The 27007-nt window shown below is 29.8% G+C and overlaps 2 protein-coding genes across 4 annotated transcripts; both read right to left on the bottom strand.

Annotated features, from left to right (window-relative positions):
- Nucleotides 1–17651: 17651 nt before the first annotated feature.
- LOC106309903 lies at nt 17652–19134 on the bottom strand. 3 transcript variants are annotated; one of them, XR_001263648.1, is made up of 4 exons: nt 18976–19134; nt 18711–18877; nt 18483–18618; nt 17652–17887 (listed from the first exon to the last, which is right to left on the bottom strand). XR_001263648.1 is itself a non-coding variant. In XM_013747049.1 (4 exons), the coding sequence occupies exons 1-3, from the start codon at nt 19097–19099 to the stop codon at nt 18531–18533; spliced, it is 312 nt and encodes a 103-aa protein (XP_013602503.1). In that variant the 5' UTR covers nt 19100–19134; the 3' UTR covers nt 17652–17887; nt 18483–18530. The 3 variants fall into 3 exon arrangements, 2 of the variants coding, with proteins under 2 accessions (XP_013602503.1, XP_013602504.1); XM_013747049.1 differs by having other exon boundaries at nt 18483–18551; XM_013747050.1 differs by lacking the exon at nt 18483–18618.
- A 4484-nt stretch (nt 19135–23618) lies between these two features.
- LOC106307189 (protein NRT1/ PTR FAMILY 5.15-like) lies at nt 23619–26334 on the bottom strand. The gene is made up of 4 exons (XM_013744065.1): nt 26211–26334; nt 25912–26129; nt 25279–25826; nt 23619–24560 (listed from the first exon to the last, which is right to left on the bottom strand). Exons 1-4 carry the CDS (start codon nt 26332–26334, stop codon nt 23753–23755), a joined length of 1698 nt encoding a protein of 565 aa, XP_013599519.1. The 3' UTR covers nt 23619–23752.
- Between the last annotated feature and the right edge of the window lie 673 nt (nt 26335–27007).

Genomic DNA, 27007 nt, shown 5'->3' on the forward strand with positions numbered 1-27007 from the left:
TTTTCGGATTACCAGGTACCCTCAACGATATCAATGTTCTTGATCGGTCACCAGTTTTTGATGACATCTTACAAGGTCGAGCACCTAAAGTTAAGTTCAAGGTCAACAACCACACTTATCGTATGGCCTACTACCTTACTGACGGAATTTATCCAAATTGGTCAACATTTATCCAATCCATCCCACTTCCTCAAGGTCCTAAAGCAGAGCTATTTGCTGAACGTCAAGAATCCACCAGAAAAGATGTCGAACGGGCTTTTGGAGTATTGCAATCGAGGTTTACAATAGTTAAAAACCCTGCTCTACTATCGGACAAGGAAAAGATTGGCAGGATTATGAGAACTTGTGTCATATTTCACAATATGATAGAAGATAACGAACGAGGCGGATACACTCTAACTGATACATCTGAGTTCGAGTCAGGAGAGTCAAGCAGAAGTTCCAAGGTGAAAAGGAAAACAAGTTTTAATATCGGTAATATGCTAGGTATTCGCAATGAAATTCGGGATTCAGAGAAACATGATCGTTTGACAGCTGATTTAGTTGAAAATGTTTGGTGAAAATTTGGTAACGCAGATGAATAATCTTTGTATGTTCATGAATTCTCAATGTATTGAATAAAATCTTTTTTAAAAAAATTTGTTTATGTAATCTATTCTTTTTTTTAAATATTTTAAAAATTATTATATTTTATTCATGTATTGTCAATATATTGAAAACTTAAAAAAAAATAAAAATAATATTATTTTATTCCTAAGAACCTCTTCTTCAGGTTCACCAATGCAGGAGCACAATAGATAGAGGTTCATCACTATTGATGATCCCATCAAAAAAATAATAAAAAATTCTTCTGAACCCCAGGGGGAGGTTCACTAATGCGGATGCTCTTAATTTTGTCGTATTTTTTTTCTTTGTCAACAGTCAGTTCGTCAATTAATTTTTTGTTTTTTCGCATCACGTTTTGTACCGATTTGTTGGTGGAAAATTATACAAGAAAAACTTTAATTTTGCAAAAAAAAAAGCAAAAAAAAAACTTTTTTGTATCCAAATTCGTGAACTAAATCAATTAATCAGCTTGAATCTATACTTACTACTCTCTCTATTTCTAAAACATAAACATTTTCGTGTGTATACACATATTAAAATCATATTAAAATTTATAAACAAATAGTATATTATCATCTATGATAAATTATTTCCAATAGATTTTAATTAATAAATTATTTTTCTAAATTTACGTTGTGCTATTATTAACTTATAAAATGAATAGAAAACGCTGGAAACATTTTTTTGTGTGCACCCGCTAGAAAAATATTTGTTAGAAACAATCTTTTTACAAAATATTTATCTCTTAGAAAGGGAGGGATTAGTTGCTAATTAGATACATAAAATGATAAAGATACATGCATGCATAAAGCATGCAACTTCGCACGTGTGATTGTAGACCACAAGACCAAATAAGAGATTCTGTTTGCAGGCTTTCGGTAGTCTAGTTATAACCATGTTCGATTTAACTTTAAATAAAAATATAATGTAGCTCATACATATAAAAATAAAATTAATGGCTTCGTATTTGTTTGAACTTACAAAAATCCAAAATTCTACTATCAGATGATATAAAAAAAACAACCAAAAGAAGATTTATTTTGGCGGGTGGATATCGCATAATGCCAGGTTTAGCAAATTTGTTTCTTAATAATATACACATTTGTTTAAAATCAAGATGTCCACTTGATATGTAAGAAATTGATAAAACAGGTTGTGTATTTAAAACCTTCGTTAACAGAAACAAAAAATTGTCTATTTTAAATTAAGTGACATCTTTAGATTATTCTTTCTTTCTTTTTTTTTCACTGGCATCTGATATTTATTAAAAGAATCAAGCTCAAAAAGACAAGGTCTACGAAACAGTACATAGAAAACCCTAAACAGAAGAGAATCTAAACACAAAGCCCAAAAAACAGGCAACCCAACAAAAGAAGCGACACCTAATGTCCAAAACGTGTTCAAACCCTAACAAAGAGTACCCACGTGTCCACATGCCTCCATCGCTTTCACCGTCTCTCAGATCAACGCCGGTGCGCAGCAGACAACTCATCGGAAACCCCATCTCCCACCGGAGTCATCACGGAACCATGAAACTCCACTATCTTTTTTGACTTCAATCTTCTCCACCGAACCAAACAAAGTGTTTAAAACACCAGACTCCACCGGGAACTCAATCACAACCACCACCGAGAAAGCCACCTCCAACGACTGTATTGGAAGATAAAAGCTTCATCAGCTAAACACGTACCCTGGGCTTTGGAGAGTATCAATCGGTTAGAATCTCATCCAAACCCATACTTTTCTTCATAAAAATTCAAACTTTAATCAAGATCAATCCTCCAATCGAACTTGGACTTTCTGTCCGAAGAGGAGATCAATCGATGGTAAAAAAGACAGAGCGAAACTAGCGGAGCTTTAGGGAGCCGGGATAATCCCGAGAGAAAGCCATCAACACCGCCAAAAACCCAAGCTGGATGATTCCACATAGAAGATCGTGGAAACACCAGAGTCTAGGCCAGCTACACCGCGGAAGAGATCATTGTGTGTACCGGAATCAATATCACAAACCAGAAGGAAGGGAGAAGAAGGGAACCACCACGACTCGATCTTTCTCTCTCAAGGAATCTTTAGAGAGAAGGGAAAGAGTCTACCATTCGCTTGCCATATCTTTCTTTGGATTATTCTTATCTAATCACTTTGGAAAATAATAGGTACTATAATCAAAATTAATTTTAAAATGAATAAAAAAGTTGGAGAATTAAAGAGATGTGACTAGGGCAGCGTTTTGTAGTCAAATTGGTCGGACACTTGGGATCTTAAAATCTGAACCATTTTGTCTCCAAACAAAAAATCACATGTGAACATAAAACTTGAGGACAAAACTTCATGATCATACAAAGAATCTTATTGCATGCAGTAATCTTGTCTCCTTTGAATCTGTGTACCTAATGTTATACATATATCATCAAAACAACTAATTATCAAAATGTTTTATTGGTTAACTATCATCTAAAAATATCTTTATCATCCTCTGTTTTAGAATGAATACGTATATTTTTAATCAATTTGTTCATCATTTTACCATTGTAGTAGATGAATGATGTTTGTTTTGTATTGATCATATAAAAGTATTGTTTTTGTTGTAGACGTTTAAAGTGAAGTTCAATTTAGGAAAAAAGGTAAGAAAAATAAGAGAAGAAGCCATGAACATACGTCCAGAAGAGTCCATGTGACTTCACAAGCTTCTCTTTTATTGTCTCTCAGGTACTTTCCCAAGAACACAGCTTCCAATTTTCCAATGGGCTCGTTTTCTTATGTCATCCTCCGAATCATTCCCCTTATCATTGTTACATTTTCCCCTTTTTCTTCTTAACTTATAAGCATAAGTTACTTAATATATGTTTCAGACTCCATTTTCAGTTTATTATGATGGAGATATTTATATATAGAATCACAAACAAACAAGTTTTTTTTTTTTTTTTTTTGATAAAAACACAAACAAACAAACAAACAAGTTAATGGAGATATTTATATATAGTCCTTCATTATCTTAAATATATGTTTCAAACTCCATTTTCAGTTTATTATGATGGATGTTTCCTAGTTTTTGTTTGCAAATCTCGTGACTAGTTACTACATATTGATTGTTTCTTTTAGTGTACATATATACTATATAGATTATTTAGGTAATTTTGTCATTGAAGATATAAACTCTCTCGCAAAATAAGTTAAACTTGTTGAAGTCTGGAAAACTAAATAAAAATATTTTTATAGTTTTCTAATTACAGAAGAAAAACCCCAATAACAGTATCAAAAATAGAAAGAAACGAAGATTTTGGGAGAAACTATCTATACCTCTTCTCTTGCCATCTTGGTGAAATGATAGTTTTTTTCTGTCACATGTGAAGATAAGAAATCTCTGATATTATTTAACACAAAAAAAAATCTAATGAGCATATATTTTGTGATATATTCGTCAATCAAAGAGATATACATTCTTGGAGGGACACTAACCCCCTCTTGAGGGAGGGAGAAATACTTCAAAACAAAGAGATATGGTCATTTCGTCTTTAAATTTACAGTGACGTTTCTAATACCATTTTTATTAGAAATAACATCTGCAGATCAGCTAATAAATTGTTTGACCACTCAGTTTTTAATCGATCTCAAATCTGACCATGTAATAACTAATAATCATCAAAATTTGGGAAATTAAAGCCAAATAATTTTACCAACTGGATTATGGTAACTTAAATCTAAATATATCTTTAGCACCAATCTATACATGTGGATTTTGCAGCAACGGTTCTCGGAATAACGGTTCTCGGCATAAGAGTTTTTGCTTTTCGTCATCGGATTCTTATTACTTAAGTTTCCCAGTCAAGTTATTTTTGAGTTTTAACGTTTAAGTTTCTAGAGAAATTGTCTAAAGGTAAAATAAATGTTAAATTTAACGTTTAAGTTTCGTCATCGGATTCTTATCTAAAATCACATTTAAGTTCTATTCAATATATATTACATACACCAAATAATATAATAAAATTAATATAAATATTATATTTCAAAAAAACAAAATAATGTCTATGCGCTAAAATCAAATATTTGTCTTATCTTAAAATAAATATATCTTAAAATAAAAAATCTAAATAAAGAAAATTTTGTAAATTAATATCTCTATAAATTAATAAAATTTCAAAGTCTCATATTATTAATTTATAGAGGTTCTACTGTATCTATGTTATTTCTAGTGTGGAAAAAAATCAGTAAGTTTTTCTTTGTACTTTAATATTTTGTAATAATTTCAAACCAATATAAAAGTGTTAAAGAAAATAAAATCAAGTAATTCAGATAAACTAATTATAAATATTGTATTTTTTCAAAGATATGCATATCGAATAGCCATTGTATGTTTTGTTCTATACCATCTATGTTAATTGTTTTCTTACTGTATTGATCCTTTTTTTTGTCAATTTAGATAGGTTTAAAATTTAATACAAATAGATAAAATCATAAGATAATATTTTTTATAAAATTTTCTGTAAATATATGGTCCAATTAAAATTATAAATTAATAATTTATACATATACATATTTTATATAAGTAAAAACCTATTGTTATATTATTAATTTATACATATACATATTCTATAAATTAATAAAATTTTAAAGTTCCACATTATTAATTTATAGAGGTTCTACTGTATCTATATTATTTCTAGTGTGAAAAAAGATCATTACGTTTTTCTTTATAGTTTAATATTTTGTACAAATTTCAAACCAATATTAAAGTGTTAAAGAAAATAAAATCAAGTAATTCAGATAAACTAATTATAAAATATTGCATTTTTCCACAGATATGCATGTCAACTTTCTATTATTGAAGCCCAACAGGCCAAATATACAAGCATACAAACTTAAAATTATTACATTCGGTCCAATACAAAGCCCAAGTGTAAAAGATTAGGGTTACTGCATGTTCGACACGTTATGCTTGCGTGGCTTCGTCTCTTCAGAAGCAAGAAGAAAGATTGCGCCGCTCGAGCTCATCAACGGATGATAAGCCATCAAGCTCCCTTCTCACTTCGTTTGTATTGCTTGTACGCTGCTCTTTCTTCTAATCGCCATCGATTCACCATGAAACTCCTCATCACATACTAGAGGTTAATCCAAGAAAAGCTTCAGAGAGAAACGAATACATCACCTTGCCAGAACACTTTCCTATACTGGAAGCTCCGCCTCATCTGGAACTACTTCAAATCGTCCGAGCTTAAACACATCTCAGATCTTGATCTTTTCGGAGATTCCGCCTGAGCTATAGCGAAGATTGATTCCTATCCAGAATCAAGAACCAAGCTTTCTACCAAAGTGAGAAAATTTCTTGGAAATCTATGAGGACACATATGAACAGAGGAAGTTTTAAAAACACATCAAAAGTCGTCTACGATTAAGACAATCGCCAAACGATAACAAAATCGCCTAAAACGAAAAAAGAAATCCGTTAACCGAAAAAAAATAATTGATCCAGAGATCGAAATTTATTTTACAAACAAAAGTAGAAGGATTCGAATCATCCTTCTGAAGGATAGAGATGAGGTAAGAAGGATGATTCGAGAGAAAATATTTCTCTGTACTGTATCTATCCCAAGAGCATCTCCAAAAAAAAATTTATATTAGTGGAAAATGTTTTTCTCTAAAATCAAAACTTCAAACTCAACTTTAAAACTATTTGCATTTTATAATAGATCTTTATATTGTCATAACTAATTTGAATTCATATAACTTTTATAAAGAACTAGCACATATATAAACATATTACAACAATATTAATTAATAAAATATTATATTAAAATATAAAATTTTAAATAAAATACTTTAATTAATATTAAACTTCAAACAAAATACCATATTATTCCATAAAATGATTTTCGTAATGTATATATGATCTATTAGTCCATTTTGAAGTAAAAATAGCTTTTTCATTTTTACTTTGTAGATTAAGAGTTAAAATTTATTGAAACCAAGCGGTATTAATACTTGTAAATACATTAGATAGAACAAGAAAGTAAAAGAGAAACATAAAATATTGCAAAAAAACTAATTTTATCGATGATATTAATACTCGTGAATATATTCGATATGAACAAGAAAGAATTGTATAAAAAATATCAAAAACAACAACAACCATCTTTAGTTACAAAAAGAAATTGGACAATATTTGAAAATTTTGAAGGTTCCGGATCAAACTTACCTGACTATTAGTGTTATTGTAATATTTATATTTGTGCAATAGTTATGGCTTCATGTAATTTTTAAAAACTTTTTTGTTAAGTTTCTTTTGTATATTATTGTTGTCTAACTAAATCTAATTCAAAATATTTTAAATCATATTTTAAAGTTTTATTTGACTTTATGTGTAAAACTTAAATTCTGTAAACAAAATTTAAAATATTTAAATATTTATGAGATATAATTTTTTTAAGGACTAAAACAATAAACGAGAAAATATTTATGAATCATAAATGTGATGTGTAGTATAGGGACCGAAATACAAATAAAATATGAAACTTCAAATTTGAAATTTTGAGTTGTGAAACTTCAAATATAAAGTTTCACTTTTCAAAATTTCAAATTTGAATTTTTGAAGTTTTGAAGTTCCTTTTTGTAGAGCAAAAAATTTCATATTTGAAGTTATAGAGTATCTTTTGGAGATGCTCAAATTTATATCTAATCTCACGCATTATTTTTCTTTTATCATTTGACTAGCTATTTTTTTTTTTTTTTTGTTAACCATTTAGACTAGACTATCGTTGTTGATATCTACTCTATTAATTTAGAGTCCTATTTTTTATCTACCATAGAAGGTTGTTGTTAAATTTTGGACTTTTTCATTTTTAGTACCACGCTTAATATATTACGAGATGCACAAGTTTGTTACACTTTATATATTTACACGCTACTTACATAATGAGACCAGATCACTTAAAATAAACCAAAACCTTATTTACCATAACCATCGGAAATTAATCTAACAAAACCCATACGTTATTAACTATTAGAATAATAATACACTAACTCTGATTTGACTCCATGTCAGCACAAATGATCGATCATCTTTGCTTATATTCCAATCTACATATACAAGATGATGTTATTATAGAAGAGTAATACAATAACACTGATTTACGATTAGAAAAAAAAAACATGGTCTTTTCTGCTTATTCTCAGATCAATACCTGCACACATAAAGAAATCAAAGTGTTTCATATTTGGTTCAGCTTGACCCATACAAACACTACCACCAATTTATAGTTCTTAATATGAAAATAAGTCGCATATAAGCTTCAGTCATATATATTTATAATTCAAAACATAATTGACACTACATATGTTTTCTTTTTCTTTTTATATCTATTTAAATCCATGTATTATAAGGGGATACTGCAGTTTATATCGATATTGTAATACCAATTATTTTAATTTCTATTAATTATCAAAATCTAATCAAATATAATAGAATATTCTAACCTCGTTAACAATATATAAATCTAATCTTAACTAACGTACCGTGCAAACAAGATAACCTCTAACAACTTAATTCCTTTTTATCTTCAAGATTTTCTTTTTGATCAAAGTAGATTCTTTGTTTTAACTAATGGGCTAATTCCATAGACAATAAGTATAACTATTTTGCAAATATATGCTTCCCAAACGAGTATCTATTATTCTTATATGGGCCAAAAGTTTTCAAAGTTTGAATATATCAAAATTTACATAAATGTCTATCTCTTCTAAATTGTGTTTCAAAAAACGAATTTTTTTTTGTCAACAAATAACAAACTAAAATACAAACGCTATATACATGTCCAAAACAAAAGTAAATTATTAAAAATAAAGAAGTTATATAAAAATAAAAAATAAAATCTCATCTCAATAATTATTACGAAAATTAGTACAAATATTATCATTGGCGCACAGCGCGGGTGTGGATCTAGTGTGTTTTTAATTTATGATAGATGTCAACTTATTACGTACATAATACTGGCTTTTCTTGTTGTTCAATGTATTTCCACGATCTTTGCTTTAACAATATTTTCTTGTCTACGTAATATTTTAAATAGAATAGGTTTCGTCAATGATGTAACGAATTATTACTGTAGCTACTAAACTAGTAATATTACTTAATTCAATCATTTTTGGTTTCTATGTGACACTATCTTATGTTAATAAATTAATATCGATGCAAGACTTGATATGAAAATATTTGATTCAAGCATTTAAAAAAAAAAGAATGTAAAGTGGATCAAGGTTTATAAAGTGTATAATCAGACATTTTAACTCGCGTGATAAATCTTTATTACAACATTTATGTTTAATGAAAGTAGTGTGTCATTCATTATCGTTAAATTGTTTGGTGATTTTTGTTTTGGGTGATAAGTACTCCATCCGTTTCATATAAAGTGTCGTTGTAGAGAAAAAATTTTCTTGCAAAATAAGTATCATTTTAACATTTCAGTGCAAAATTTATTAACTTTATTTTTCAGTTTATTTTGCTGTTGGTTGAAATATAGTTAGATGTACGGATAATGATGTTTTTATATTGATAATACGTAAAATTAAATATTTTCTTAATATGTGTGTATAAATCTAAAATGATACTTAGTATAAAACAGAAATGATATATAGTAAGAATTAACTTGACAGTTGACAAAAACAAATATTTTTTGCCGAAGGACAGCTATGCCGTCTTCCATAAAGCTTTGACAAAATATATAAATTATAATTATGATAAACAAACTAAAACATTTTAGTTTATAATTCCAACTATGATTCTTATAAATTGGTTGTATTTTTACAAAACATGTCAGAATATCAGATTTCCCAACAACCTGATTCTAATTACAGTTAGTATAAAACAATCCCTCAATGCGTAATTTTTTTTTTATTTATACATGAAAAACATAAACAGCTGAAACTAAGAATGTAGTAATTTTGCTACTGTGTAACACGTTGCAGGTTTTTTTGTCGTATATTTCAGACGCCCATTTTCTCTAGTTCTCATCCCGGGTCTATTTATTTTAAACTCTAATCCCTTTGTTTCATAAAATTATATATACTATAGAAAATATTTATTTTTAAAAAAATTATTTTTAGTATTTTCAATGCATATTTTATTAACTAACTGCAAACTTTAAAAAAAAATTAATTGCACTTATTAAATTTTTATTGAATTAAAATTATGGAAAAAAGATAATCACAAAAAATATGTAAATTTAATATATTTTATTAAAATGTGAAAATTTTAAAATATGTAACATTTTCAAACGGAGTGAGTAATATATTAGAACATAAAATCTGTAGTTGTGATTATATTTGTTTCAGTAATGATGCAATCGTTTAATACATGTTTGGTAAATAAAATGATTTATGAGTCGTGATGCTCTGGCCACAATTTTGTCGGATTGTGGCAACTTTTTTTGGTAAAATGTTAAGAATTTTTTTTTGTTAAATATTGCGGCAACTCTTTTCGTCTTAAACTTAAAGATTTGATTTTTATGACTGTTGTTGTCAGTAAACTCATATTTCTTCTCCATTAGTTATTGGTCCACACTTTGTTTAAAAATTCTTAAAGATTTGATCACTGGTTCTGGGTCACATACAATAGAATATATTTTAAACTCAAAGAAGCTTCAGTTAATAAGTTCAAGAAAACTCTTCAAAATGAAAACAAATCTACAGAAAACATATTTTTTTTTTGTCGTCTATCCATCTACGATAAATCAAGTGAAGAACAGACGAGCCGATCCTCCGAAAAACATTTCCATCTGTCCGGATCTGATCTATATGGGAGAAAATATAACTTCTAGTCTTTGCATTTTTTGTTAACCCGTCTGCCCGGTCATTCCGACTCTGAGCAATATGACACAGTCTCAAATCCTCAAAATCATCTTATAACCTCTGGAACACCTTGATCTCTGTCGCAAATGCTGGCCAGTCCATCGGGTTTGTAGTAATATCCACTAAGACAGAAAACATATCTATTCGGGACTAAATCAATTATTTTCCCAAGATATTATATAATTTCGATTAAATATAAAAAATATTAACACGTTTTCAACGTCTAGTTCAAAATTGTTGTGTTGGTGTGGCGTTCCAAAAGAGGTCAAGGAAGAGTCGAATCCTGAACTACTTTTTTTTTAACATAACAACTGAAATGTTACATTCCAACTGCAGCTATTGCTCTCAGTAACTCTAAGCAATTAAAGTTGGAACTATTGCACAATTACTAATACAAAACTTGAAATGTTACATCAATAACAATAAAATTAATATTTGTGTAAAATAAAATTCCTTGTGGTAGATGGACATTGGTTTAAAAATAGAAAAAAGTCGACTCGTATATGGTGCAACCCCTGGTAGCCGGAAAGTCGCGGGGCGGACCGGAGCCGCCGGGAGTAGGCTGTAATCGGCCAAAAAATCGGGTGTTTTTGAAAAACTTCGTTTTTCTTCATTTAAACTCTACAAATCGAATAATATTTCATAGATTCATCAATAATTAGTACAGATTTTTCAAAAGAATGAAGAAATCACAGTAAAAACGATAAAAAAAGGTAGCCTCCATGTTTAAGGTTTGAGATCGTGTAACAAAAAAGGAAGAAGATGAAAGGAAAATATCCTTTTTACCCTTCATTAAACCTGGATTTAAAAAAAATGACCAAAAATGAGCAAGAGGGATTCGAACCCGGCCCTAATTCGGGCATTAGTAGAACGTTGGCCACTAGACCACATTAGATTCTTGGTAATTCTATCAAGTTATCTAGTATACATACCGATAAATTAAATAAAAGTCTAAAAATTCCGCTTCGCGTAATTTCTGATTCATCCCCGATTTTTTTGTTAGGCGCTAGACCCAACCCGACTAGCGCCTAACGAGTTCTCGAACAGGGGGTGCAACCATAAATTCCGCTGCCTAAATTCATACTATTAAGAGCAAAAAATAACAAATTCAATAATTAGGATAAAAATGACATTCGTGCCGGTCCTACGTAAAAGACGCAAAGATTACTGATTGCTTGTGTAAACGCAATTTATATAATTTCTGATTAATTATATCTTGAAATGAGAGTATACGACATCTAACCTATTTTTTCAAAAAAAAAACATCTAACCTATTTTCCGATACGATGGAGAATATAATCATTTTTTAATTTACATGTAATTAAGCTCCCGAGAAAACCGGCGATGTTGTTACCTAAAATTCTGGGAAATGTTGTAAGTATCCTGTTGGAGTGACTCGGTGTCTTCAAAATTCGCACCCCACCATTTAGGTTTCGAACCGTAAAACCAGTTCAAGCACCACAGATCATGCGGATAAAGTGCAGACAGATCAAACTGTATAATAAGTATAGTTATAAAATTATTTCAATGCAATTTTATCATTGTTAGAATCTAAAATGATATCAAAATAAAATAAAATTTCAAAATGATACTATAAAATATGACAAAAAACAATTTATTTAGACATATATTAGAAAACATGAAATTTTTATGACTTTTAAGAAATTATAAATTTTTAATTGTAATTAAAAACCAGATTTTAATATCAACCCAGATCACGATTTTAGTGAGTTTGACTGATTTTTTGATTGGATTTACCAGTTAACTCAAATCCGGTTTTAACACAACCAAGAACCGGCCAAAAATGAGTCACAATCCAACCTGTTTAATCCACCGTTCCACTGGTTTGGTCCGGTCTGGTTTTCAAAACATTAATTACGGTTTATAATGATAAAAGCAATTTAAAAATATATTATATATTTAAATAATAAAAATAAAAATAAAATACATAATATATAAATACAATACATAAATAAAAATAAATACTGCACTAAAGTTATGTTACTATATTTTTTAAATTACAATATGAAAATATTAGTAATGAACCAAATATGTCTACTTCCATTAACAAAAAAAAATTCTCATTGTCTACTTATCTCTCTTTTTTATTTTCGTTATATAAATTTTACATTTATCTAAATTATTTATATGATATGTGTATTTTTAATTATGTAAATGTATACTACAGTAGTTTAAATAATGTAAGTATTAAATATAGAAGTTTATTAAATATATTAATAATCTGTTATAAAATCATTTATTGGTGATAAAAGAAAAAAATGGGAGAATATTACCAAATATCTAGGAGATCTGATTTTTTTAGAAAAAAAAAGAAATTGGATTGCATGCAGTTCTCCTGCAAAATAAATTAAAAAAAAAAACAGAAAATGGTGCATGGTGATTAAAATGCAGTTCTCCGGCACAACAGATGATCTGTCTTTTTCCCGCCCCTCCGTTAGTGTGTGAATGGGAGCTGTGTTATTTTAAAAGCGGGACGGTATTTATAAACTTTATCTATATGTCACCAATCAACAACAAAACGTAAAGTGTTGTGCGTTTTTTTTTCTTAATAAAAAATGACAAAAACAAGTGCGGTTCACCTTTTGTGAAGGAAAAAGTGAATTCCGCACTGAACAGTAAATCCACTGTCATTTTGGTACGAGTGTTTATGTGCGGTTTTATGACATCTTATATTATGACATCTTATATTCTTAAAACATCAAAATTTGATAAAGAAATGAAATTAATGCTGGAAATTATCAAACTATTCTAAAATTAAATAAAACAGAAATAATATTTGGAAAAACTTATAAAATTAATTATAACAAATAAAATTCTCTCAAATAGTTTTTTTAAGTTTTTGTCTTAAAAATAACCTTCAAAAAATAAAATGATCAAAATAACTTTTTTATTTAGAATTTTTTAAAAAAAATTTTGACCAAATCTTTTTTTTGAAACTATATCTTCAAAACCCCACCCAACCCTTTAACGCTAAACCCTAAGTCCAAATTAGTTAAACCCCTAGGATATAAATATATTTTTACTTTTTGATAAAACTTTTTTTGGTCATTTTCCTCATTAAAGACTATTTTTGTGAAGATAAACTAAAAAGGATTATCCTAGGAAATTTCTCTTATAACAATAATTAAATATTTATTATTTACCAATCCAAATATAATCACTGTTTAAACCAATTTTTTGTATATAATAACTATTCAATTTTGTATTGTATGTTGATTGATCAAATATTTATATTGTTTTAAATAGTGACCTTAAATCGATAAAACTGAAATAAATATATATTTTTACCAAATTCTTATTTTGTAAATTAAATAATTAATTAATACCGCATATATATATATATATATATTTACCAATCACATATATATATATATTAGAATAATTATTTCGAATTATTTTTATTTAAAATTAAAAAAAAAAATATTATGACACTATCATCAAGCAAACAACTTTAATTTTTAATTGTATGAATATATTTACTTTGCATTATTTTTCAATTAAAACCGCACTACTTTTCTATCAAAACCACACTGTTTTATTTTTCAAATCCGCACTTATCTCGCAAACCGCACGAACCGCAGTTGTACCGTACCGCACTTTAATTCTGCACCGCTTTTACCATTCGGACCGTTACTCTCTCCGTTTCATACATGTTTTTTTAATTTTTTTTTAAAAAATATTCATATTATACTTTTTCAATATATGTAATATGACAAATTATAAATTTTAAACATTTTATTTTTCAAATCCGCACTTATCTCGCAAACCGCACGAACCGCAGTTGTACCGTACCGCACTTTAATTCTGCACCGCTTTTACCATTCGGACCGTTACTCTCTCCGTTTCATACATGTTTTTTTAATTTTTTTTTAAAAAATATTCATATTATACTTTTTCAATATATGTAATATGACAAATTATAAATTTTAAACATATCTATACTATTATTTGAGAAGTGAATTTGCTTATTTGTCACATTCTCCATGATTTTAGGCTGAGTTATTATTTTTAGTAAATAATTTTAACTATCATTAAAATACAATCCATTATTTATATGATTAAAAATTAATATTATAAAAGTTATCTCAAAAAAAAAGTGAAACAAGTTTTTGAAAAAAGAAAAACTAATATCAGGTATTTATTTTGTGTTATCCACATCTTTCTTTTTTATTCACTAATTTTTATAATTAGTAGTATATGTATAAATATAATAATTAGATTTATCCTTATACTAAAATATTAAAAATATCTAAATAAAAAAATTATTTATATTTTTTGTAGACGTAATATGTCATGGAATATTTTTTTGAATTATTAAATTTATTTTAATATTAAAATAATAAAAGAAGGTATATAAGCAATAACAATAAAGTTGATTTAATTTTTTTTGTTATTTCTGATTTTTATAAATATTTTTTTATTGGGAGTGGAATTATTTTAAAATATTTTAAAACATCTGGCTCCAAAATAGAATATTTTCAAAATATTAATTTTTAATTAACTCAATTTACTTTTATGTTTTTCAAGAATTTCATTGAATTATAACTTTTTTTAAATTACAATTTCTTTCAAAGACTATTATGTAAAGAAAAATGTGATTTTTTTTTTATAAAAACTGCATTTTCCAAAATTATTTGTTTCAGTTATAATTATTAAAGTTTGAAAGTTAAAAGACCATTTCGAAAATAAAAAATTATAATTTTATAATAAGAAAATACTATTTAATCTCTATATTTAGAAGCACATAGAGTCGCTATTATAAATGAAAAATAGAAATTGACTATAACATATTTTCCTCTATTATAGCATTTAGAAATGAGTATAACAATAGATATCGAATTTTCTGTACATTATATATTAATGTTTTATTTGTCAACATAGTTGGTCTATTTTAGTGTTTATTCAGTTATCTTTGTTTAAAAAAAATATCATTTTATCTTTTTTATTTTGATTCAAAAAAGTGTCATTCTACATTTCCAATGTAAATTTTTACATTAAATCTCTTTCTTATCCTCTTAAATAACCAATAGATGTTTAGTTAAATCATTTTTATTTAAATAATTGTTTAATAAATAAGAATAGATTAGTATATTTTTTATTTTCTTAATATGTGTGAAATGTATCTAAGTGACACTTATTATGAAACGGATGGAGTATTATGGAAGATATTTCACAATATAATTATACAATATCAATCGTTTATTTACTTTAATTAATATAATATGTAAAGTTGGGTTAGGTCAAACATTGTTTTGCTTTTGATTTATTTTGAGATTTTTGGGTTTCGGTAATTTCAAAAATTTGATTGAATAACATTGCTTTATATTAGCTGTTGTATATTTGTTATTTAATTAGATAATTATTATAAATTAATATAATTAAAATTGTTTAAAGATAATATCATATTTTAAAATAATAAAATATTGACAATGTTGTCCAAAATAATGTTTTTAAATTAATAAAAATTAAGAAATTGAAAGATTCATAAAAATATTACAAATTTAATGTTTGACTTAAAAACAATTTCTTTAACTTTATTAGTACATTTATTAAGAAATATCTAAAAATATGCGGGCAAAACAGCTAGTTAATTATATTTACTGAACTTTAATTGATTAAAAATCATATGAAATAGCTAAATATGGAAAACAATTCATTTATTGTCAAAATTTTACGTATGTTTCTTAATAAATGTGAAAACTCTAGAATATACATTATTTTGAACGGATGGAGTATGTTACTTACTATTATTCACCTTTTTAACTTGGCATTATGCACTCCCTACCTATTGTTTTTTCTTTGTAGTTATACAATCAGTATCAGTAATCCGCAATGACACTACTCGCCGATTACCGAAAATTGTATTTGCCAAAGAGTTATTCTTGGGTTCACCAACCAATAAATTATTTCAAATTAGATATCTTTTAAAAAGGGAAACAAAATTATCAAGTTATATTATGTTTAAAAAAAAAATTAATAGTTACAGAAAAAAGAATTTAAAAAATATATATTTTTAACGTCGCTAGCAAAACACTAAACCCTAAACCTTTGGGCAAACCCTAAACCCTTGAATAAATCCTAAACTTTAAATAAAAAAACACTAAACCCTAAACCGTTAATCATAAACCCTAAACCCTTGAGTGTTTTAGTGTTTAGCGATTTTGATTTAGAGTTTAGGATTTATCCAATAGTTTAGGGTTTATCCAAGGATTTCGGGTTTAGGGATTAGGTTTTAGGCTTTAGTGTTTTGCTGGCGACGTTAAAAATATATATTTTTTAATTACTACTATTTTTTTTTTTTACCTTTTAATGTTAAAAACATAATATAATTTGACAATATTTTGTTTTTTTTTTTAAAAGATATCGAATTTGAAATAATAAAATTCTATTAGTTGGTAGGTTCACCCCCTAAGTCTTTGCGAATACAGAGCTTTTTCTCCCTTGCAACGGAACATATGATTCGAGTGGTAGACATAAACGTCAGTAATAGACTTCTCTCTATCCAACAAATGGGAGATGATAAATTGGAAGTTGGGTTATGTACATGGTTTGGAGTAAGAACATGAGTCATGTTTGATGCTCGAAATGGGTGTTTTCTGATTTCTTATGAGTTTCAAACAATATTAGAATTAGAAGCACTTGAAAGTATTTGACTGAATAAATTTTACATTCATTCCAAAAAAGAAAAGATAAGAACGTGTAGTATTATCCCGACCTCTCGATGTTTCCTCAGAAGGAACCATCAAACTAAATGGACAACGGCACCACGAGGGACGTTTGCATGGCAGTTAAGTTAGAACTGGAGAGACCCAATCTGAGCCGTTAAAACTCTTCTAATTGACCGTCATCAAGATGTGTGAACAGGTGGAGATGATTGTATCTGTGGACGATGATTGGGTTATAGATTATAGGGAACTCTGAAGAAGTACATTGTTCCTTAAGTATATGCTACACTTGTGAATTATGACCACACATACTGAATATGAGCGAAAACAAAGTGTTGCCCACGATGAACACCGAAGACGAGATGGACTTCACGAGTGAGAGTATACACAACTTGTTAGTTAGCTAAAACATGGATAAAATTGTTAGAGCTAAAGATGGCTATTAACATATCAATAACTCTTATTATGTCGACAAGGAGCCTGGTAGAGTCGAGCAAACCAATCAGGAAGTATTATTGATTGGAATTTCTAAAAAAACGTATGATTTTTTTTTTCTTTCCCAAAAATAAGTCGGAATGAGTTGGTCGTTAAACATCTTTTGGCATCAGCCAATGTGTACAAAACCACTGAAAAGCAAAAGGTTAACAATTGCATATTATCTCAAAAACCAGTATATAACAACAACTCTTGTAGTAAATACCCATCATCAATGTTTGGGTTCATCCTCAAGATTCCTCGTTCTCTTACTCTTCCTCTGCCTGGAATCAATCAACAAGATAACACACAAAATAAAACACACTCAACTACTTGATAAAAAGAAGATTCAAACTTTTCACACCTAACCAAAACCCGGAAACTATGACAAAGGTGAAGTAAGGTACTACTGATAGACTACTATAAATTAGGGTATAGATCTCCGTCCCCAATGGAGCAATGAACAAAAAATTAAAGCACTACTCTATTCCATTTTGGAGTAAAATACGGAGTGGGGATGGAGATGTCCTGGCTTTGGGAAAGTTTTAGAGGGCTCTAAACCAATACCTAATGCTCTCTTGAAACTCGATTCTTATCAGCTACCTCCTGATCACTTTTTCTTGATAACCACACTTGCAACAAATTGAAAAAAAAAAAAAAAAAGAAGAAAATTCAAACTTTTCACACCTCTAATCAAAACCTGTAAACTATGACAAAGGTGAAGGTATCACTGATAGACTACTATAAATTAGGGTATAGAGATCTCCGTCCCCAATGTAGTAATGAAGAAAAAATTAAAGCACTACTCTATTCCATTTTTTGGAGTAAAATATGGAGTGGGGATGGAGATGTCCCGCTTTGAAAAAGTTTAGGGAATACCTGAAGCCGTTATGGATCTCTTGAAACTCTTAAGACTATTTGTTTCGATTATGGATTCTTATCAGCTACCTGAATCATTAATTCTTTTAAACTACTATGATAACATCATCACCATTTTTAACTTCCAATGTTTATCCTAAATGCAAAGAAATACATGATCCAATAAACTATATGTTACTGAGATTCCAACAAATCAAGGCAAAAGGCGAATAGAAACTTTCGATTCACCTGAGATACAGAATAAGACGAAGTCTCTGTACTGATGGGAGCTACCAAAGCGGCGGAAGTTGAAGACGACGATGATGCATCAAAGGCACGAGAACAATCGGTGTACGCAGATCCAATACCGAGTCCAGCACCAAACGCAATCGACGCCCATCTTGTCACGGGACTCCCTATGCCAACACAAGAGAATTGATTTTATCATGATGATGATGATGAATCATAGATAGATCTGAACTGAATCGGAAAGTGGGGAAAACAAAAACCGAACTGAAGAACAGAAGACCGGCGAACGCGCCGCCGAGGGAGGAGTAGACTACGCGACGAGCGGTGAGATCGAGACACGCGTCCCATTTAGAGTTGACATCATCACTCTTCTTCTTCTCCTTCTCCATTTTCGCGACTCGATTCTAAGTTTTGATTTCTCGGAAAGTTCTCCTTCTTCACTTTATCGATGTCAAGGTTTTGTTGTGGGCCAGGCGAACAATCATGGGCCAGCCTATGGGCCGATTTTTTTATTCCGTATTGGGCCGCATAGATTTAACATTTTATTTTGGTGAATCGATTTTTATATTTTTGACTTTTGATACAAGTGAATTTCAAATAACAAAAGTGGAATTTGTTGAACAACAACGAATACAAGCTGGAACTAAATTTATATTGAAAAATAATAATAATTTCAATTATCCAATAATTATATGTTTAGTATATTGATATGAATTGAATTAGGCACAATTCGTTTTTGTATCTAGACGTTACATTTGGATGATAATATTCAGATATTGTTTGTTTGGACACTATTACGTCAACATCTGGATACAACATCTATATGCGAAATCTATGATATATGAATATCTAGATATTTGAAATGCAAAAAATGTAGAGTATGGATGCTACATTTGCATATCAAAATTTAAAAACATAAATATTCTTAATAAAATAAAACAAATATTTTAACTAATTATTATAATTATTAGGACAAATCTCCAAAATAGCACTTTTCTAAGTTTATGACAAAAATAGCATTTTATCTTTTGAAATTTTTTTTTATTTTTATTTTTCAAAATTTGAAATCTTATCCCAAAACCCCACTCCCCAACACTAAACCCTAAAACCTAAACTTTAAACCCTAAACCCTAAACCCTAAACTCTAAACCCTAAACCCTAAATCCTAAACCTCACCCCTTAACTCTAAACCCTAATGTCTAAATTAATTTACCATTGGAGTATAAGGGTATATTTATCTCTTTTGATAAAACATTAAGTGCTATTTTGGTCATTTTTATTCTTACAAGCTATATTTATGACAAAAAAAATTTTAGTGCTATCCTAGTCATTTTATCTAATTATTATGTAATATATGTAATAAGAACTCGCTAAAAGTCGTGTTTTATCGCTAAAACTGTGAAATTACAATTTTCTGTTAAAACCAAAAATTTTGTTTTCTTACCTAAAGCGTAAAATCGCGTTTTCGGCCAAAACGGTAAAATTGATTTTTTCACTTATAATAGGTCTGGGCACGGATCGGATATCCGGGTTTTTAAAGGTATTTGTGATTTGCTTCGTATGTCACGGATATCTAATTTTTCGATTTGCTTTGCTTCAGAAAAATACGAATATTCGGAAAAACGGATATCCGAAAAATAAATAGATTTTTGCGGATATTTACGAATACTTATGGATATCTCATCTGTTTTGATTAATACAAATAATCTTAAAATTTGTATATAAATTTGTTTTGTAAAATATTTTTTTGCATGATATATAAGATAAAAATTAAAAGAAGTAATGAAGCTACATATTTTGTAAAAATTTTAAACTTAGTTAACAATTATAATAAGAAAAAACTTAAGAAAAAAGTTATAGTTGTCATAAAAAATTTCACTTTCTTTTATGTAATACTTTTATATAAGTAATAATGTGAATAGAAATTGTCAAATCATATGTTAGAATAATAATTATATAATTTATACATTTATAACTTTAAATATAATCAACATATACATGTATTTATATATTGTCGGATCGGATCGGATATCCGCTTCCCAAAATTTTAATATTTGTGATTTGCTTCGATTTTAACGGATATTGATTTTTAGTATTTGCTTTGCTTCGAAGGTTTACGAATATCCGGAATTTTTGGAGCGAATCGAGTGATTGTTTCGCTTTGTATGATTGTTTCGAAACGCTGTCAACCGCTACCAACCGCAAACGCTGCGTTTGCGGGTGGTAGCGGAAAAATCAGTCAGGCCCTTGGTGGTCCATGTAGTACCTTAATTTAAAAAAAGGACACAATCCGAATAATTGTAAGATAGATTATAAAGAACATTGAATAAATACATGAATACCGTAAATCAAACGAAATGGACAACGAGGTTTTGCAGAGCCGAGATTTAGGAATCTCTTTCCTTAACTCAAAAAATGCTCTGTAGTGTGACGGTTATATGACGATTAGAGTCCCATTATAAAACTGCATTTTTCTTCTATTCACATCACTTGAATAAGAAGCCTATCAAAATTTTATTCTTTGTGTATTCTTATTGACAAAAATAAATAAGAAGAGAAGTGGAAGAGATTATTGTTGTTCACTCTCTTGTCAGTGGAATGAGAGAGAGCATTATATAGATTGGAAAAAGACCAAATATGTTTTTGGTCTTAGTGGAGATAAATAATGCATTAATTTTTGGCATTAACCACAAAATTAATCAAAAATTAAAGAGGCCTTTTAGCTTACTGACCAAGTCTCATTCTTAACAAGAATTAATTACTTTTGACCAAATTTATTCTCTAGAAGATTTGTTTATTTTTATAATCAATATTTTTTTATGTAGTGATCAATTACATAAACTAAAACTTTGATATATAAATATCGGTTGTTGGATAATGATCCATATACCCAAACCGTTATCTAAACCGAACTCAAATCCGAATTTATATTGACTTAACTTGCTGTGTGCGCTTGGTTTAATATATATTCACATTTTTCTATAATTGTAGAGGGGGGTTATTGGTTTAAGAATTTTTAAAGAATTATAAAATTTTAAGAATTCATGGTTATTGGTTTATGGATTTTAAAAGTCTTTCCAAAATCCATTGTTATCGGTTTAAAGACTTTTAAATTCTATTCAAATCCTTTGTTATTCAAAAAGTTTAGTTTTTATTGATTTTGCTATTCTATTAAATTCTATGGTTATTGGGAACTAAATTCTTTATATTTTTACTCATAAGGTAGACTTTGAAAATAGCATACCTACTCATAAGATTTCTAAAATCTGTGTACTAATAAATACATTCCCACACTTTATGATATTTTTCTTGTTTGACATGTGATTTTCAGAAGATCTCTTTGTCGATAAGTTTCGTATTTGGTGTTTTCTAACATAATTTTTCGTTTGTATGAGTGGTGTCTCAAAAAAAATGTCAATGAAAACAAGACTGTTAAAAATATGTCATCTAGTATGAAGATAAAAAATAATTATTTTCACAACATAACTAAGAACAAACCATGCATAACACAAATAACCAATACCATAAAACGCATTTGTCTATGTAAACACACCAAACGATAATATAATAGTGTCTCGTCCAAATTCATTGTTGAAAATTTCAACAACTTTTTTTGTACCTTAGAAGAATTTTTTTTTTTGAAAACTATATTGTGCAAATTCTTAATAATCAATAATAATTTATAGAAATTAATACAAAATATTTAATAGAAATTAGGAAACATTTGTGAAATTTACTAAACTTTTAAAAATCTGTCAACTTCTAAAATCACTCAACTCTTTCAAAATTCTGGTTTCAATAACCCCTAAAGTTAGCAAACCTGTTAGATTTCTCCGCACTATCCATTTTGCGCTATTAAAATAACAATTTTAGAAAAAAACGTTTCTCATTCAAACAAACTCTAATTTTAACACATTTATTAAGATTGAATTCCAACATGCACAGCTCAATCGTTCACAAGAGGAATCGGATTCGAAGCTTTAACGAGTTCACCGCCTTCGCCTTGGACCCATATCTTCAACCCTTGTGCTAGCTTACCACACGCGGGTTTGGCAGATACGTGTCCCTTTCGAGAAGAACCAAAGTTGGACAGAACTTTCTCCAAGTGGAGTAATGATTTTTTTTTGTAGCACCCAAGTGGAGTAATAATTAAATTTTCAAATCAGTTCATCATTTTGATTGGTTATCTGCAGTCGCGAAATCAAATATTCCTTTTGGCTCTACCAGCTGTAGTGCTGGGTTCGCGGGTCAACCCGCCCCGACCCGCCCTGGGTCGAATCATTTTTTCGATTTAAAAACTCGACCCGCATAACCCGCAAACAAAAACTTTTATATCCGCACCCGCCCCGCCAAAACCCGCGGGTAACCCGCCAAACCCGCGGGTAATATTAATTATATTAAAAATAGTTATTTTAATTAAAAATGATTATTTTCTAATTATATAATAATTATTTTAATTAAAAATAATTACTTTTTATTAATATAATAGTTAGTTTTAAAAAATACTATTAAAAAAATATATTTATAATTAAAATTATAAAAATATTTATTGTTTTTTATATATTTTACGAAAAAATGTTTTTTTTTTCAAAAATGTTTTTTGTTTTTTTTAATTTGCGGGTTGGCGGGTACCCGCGATTCAAATTCGGCTGACCCGCACCCGCCCCGCTCAAAATAATCTCGACCCGCATCCGCACCCGCGATTTAAAAATTTCAAATGGTTCGACCCGCACCCGCCCCGCGGCGGATCAAACGAGGCGGGACCCGCGGACAATGATTAAAATTTCCAGCTCTAACCAGCTGTTCTTTCAAGGAGGAAAAGACTTGTTGGCACTATACACAATGTCTTTAAAGGGTGAGACTTTCCTTTTCACTTTTTGTTGAGAAATATATATAACCATTAACAAAAAAAACCACAAACCAAATGTGTAAATAACACAAACAAAAACACAAAAGACAAATCAAAGTATAAGCAAATTATAACTTACAAGTTAGAACCACAACTATGATATGAATGTCAACAAAACTTGTTTTGTAAATTCTTAGACTTGGTCTACCCGACTATACACATACAACTTGGAGATGAACAAGAACGCAATGAAAGCAATGGCGGTGAAAGCAGCCAGCAACAAGTAAAAGTAATCAACATGGGCTCGGTTCAGGTTAGTGTTGAACCAGTTTTCTCCACCGTTTCTTCCGGTAGCCCAATCAATCACAGTGATGAGCAAACCACTTAAGAAGCTCGAAAGTCCCAATGCACTCAAAGAAAGCGAGAGACCAATGCTCCTTAGCTCGGTTGGGACTTGGTCATAGAAGAACTCTTGTGTTCCCACCAAAGAAAACACATCGATCATCCCGAGCAACAAATACTGAGGAGCAAACCACCATATGGACATTGGAACCGTCACGTCCGGCTTGTCCACGAGCCCATGTTCTCTGGCGATATTCAGCCGTTTAGTTTCCACCAATGCAGCGAGCACCATGTTGAAGCTCGAAAGCACCATTCCAACTCCTATTCTCTGGAGCATTGTGATCCCAAAAGGCTTTTTGGTAATCATTCTAGCTAACGGTAGAAATACATGCTCGTAGAACGGGACAGAGATGAGAATCGATACACCGATGAATGATAACAAAGAAGCCGCAGGGATTTCCAAACCCGGTAAGATTCTTCTGTCCACCGTTACACCTTGCTTAGTGAAGAAAGTCATGAATTGAGCATATGGAATCGTGCTCACCACCGATGTGATCCATATCGGAATAAGCCTCACCAAAGCCTTCGCGTCTTCTACATCCCTACCACTACATGGCTCTGCACCGTCTTCCCTTGCAATCATCGCTTTAGCTAGGAACCTTTTCACACAAGATAAAGAAACACTCAAATTACACCAAACAGTACAAAACCAAAAACTCAAATGATTACCAATTTTAGATATGTATGTTTTTGTGTGTGTTTACACATTAAATTTTCATAATAAATACTTCCTCCGTTTAAGTGTCTCAAAACACTCTTCACACAATAAAAATATGATTGAAATACATTTATATTTTTATTAATTACATCTACTTAATCAATAGTATTTAAGATAAATAAATTTATTTATTAGATTACTGCATTTTATTATTAATATTCAGCTGAAAGTGTGCATTGAAATTCTAAAACTACAATTTTTGTGTAACTATAAAGACATATTTTATGAAACGGAAAAAATATATTTCCTCTGTTCCTAAAAGATCCGTATTCTAGAGAAAACATATTTTATATTTTAAATGTAATTTTTATCAACTAATGAGAAATTGTAAAGTTCAAGAACATTAATTGCATTTTTTAAAATTTTATTGGTTTAAAAATATACGAAATACTGTATAAAATTACAAAAAACTATGCATTTATTAAAAAATGTGAAAATTTTAAAACTTGGATCTTTTAGGAACTGAGTATTATTATCTGTGATTATCAGTTTTGTCTAGATAAATATAATTGATTGTTGGGGAGTTTCTTTTTGAAACAATTTTTGTTTTTAGAAGAAAAAAATTTAATTATACGAAACAGAAACAATATGCAACTTACTGGAGCCGACCGCTATGTTTCTCAGACGGACCATCCTCCAACAGACCTTGTCCCAAACCGGACCCTGCTAAACTCAGCTTCCGGTTCTTGAACGCCACAAAGAAAACTCTACCGATTCTTGCAAAAGCGTTACTGCTCTCCTCGCGGTTTCCCTTAGGGTATCTGTAAGATTTTCTCCCGAGCAAGAACATAACAAGAGCCATAACCATGAACAAGCAAGGGATCCCAAACCCGTACGCCCAGCTAACATTATCTTGCACGTACGCAACGACTATGATCGATAAACTTATCCCAGCAGATAAACTCAAGAACCACCAGTTGAAAAACGATCCTCTCGAGATTACTTCCTTTGGATCTCCCGAGTCAAACTGGTCCGCACCAAACGCTTGAACACACGGCTTGTGTCCTCCCTGTCCTATCGCGACAAGGTAAAGAGAGCAGAAGAAAAGTATGTTCACCGAGACAGAGGGCTTGGCAGAAACATTGACGCGCTGCTCTGATTCTCCCGTAAGGAACAAGGAAGCTGATAATGTCAATAGTCCTAGTCCCTGTGATAAAATTTCAATTTCGGTTTAATTCGTACCGAAACCAAACCGGTTTACTATTTTTTTATAATTTTTTTTTTGTACTAACCAGTATGTAGATGAGGGAAGCTGCAAGAATTGTACGGTAACGACCAAGATAAGCGTCTGCTACAAAAGCTCCTAAAATAGGAAGCATGGATGCGGTTCCCGACCACGTGTTCACGTTCACGGCGGCGGCCGCCGTCGATTGGCCGAGAGGTCCGGTTAGGTAATTTATCAAGTTGCAAGCTATTCCAAAGTAAGCGAACCTCTCTGCAACTTCAACACCTGAAAAGCAAGATTCAATTAGTATTTATAATGAGCTAAGTTGTGAAGACAACAGAGGCAAGCCGGAGTTAGATTCTTCACCTATGATGAACCAGGCGGATCTCCATCCGCCGGTGGATGATTTTGCGGCGGGACTTCCACGGTGGTCGACGGAATCGCTGACGTAATCTTCAAGAAGTGAAGCTTCGTCTTCAGGTTTCTTCATTGTTCTTGGCGATTGTGAGATTTAGGAGATCTGAAACTTTGAGAAAACGTGGAGGGTTACTTGACCTTTAAAGATAAATCTTGTTCATCACTAATGAACACGATGTAATTAATTTTATGATATTTTCTTCGTCAATTTATTAGATAAGAATGTGATAAAGGAACGTGTACGTTCAAACTATTCTACACTGACACCTAATTACTATTTAATTTATTTTGCATGTATATTTTTTATTGAAGAGTGTTACACGAGCCATGTACTTTTAGCTGTATTTTATTTTTTTGTTTTTAATCGGCAGATATTTTCTTGTCGCATTTTATTCAATCGAAAGTCAACTCAACTATGATGGTGGTTTACTGGCGCACGACTTATTATTAAGAATCTAAAATCAAGAACCATAACATCTATGTTTTTTTTTTGTAAATTTAGTATAACTACTGTTACTAATTATTGTTGACATGTTGTTCTAATTCATTACTAATATATTACAAATAATGTTTTAAATTTTCATAGTATTTCTTAATTAAGGATTTGATTTAATTTATCATCGGGAATTTATTTTGACTGTAATGTGAGAATTTTATTTGATAAATGTAATGTGAGAATTCTTGTTCATTTACTTATTTGTTTCCCTGAAACTCTTTCCAAGTTGCTTAATCTTTGAACGATGGTT

This window comes from Brassica oleracea, chromosome C8 (assembly GCF_000695525.1).
Source record: "Brassica oleracea var. oleracea cultivar TO1000 chromosome C8, BOL, whole genome shotgun sequence".
In the NCBI taxonomy this organism is placed as follows: Eukaryota; Viridiplantae; Streptophyta; class Magnoliopsida; order Brassicales; family Brassicaceae; genus Brassica; species Brassica oleracea.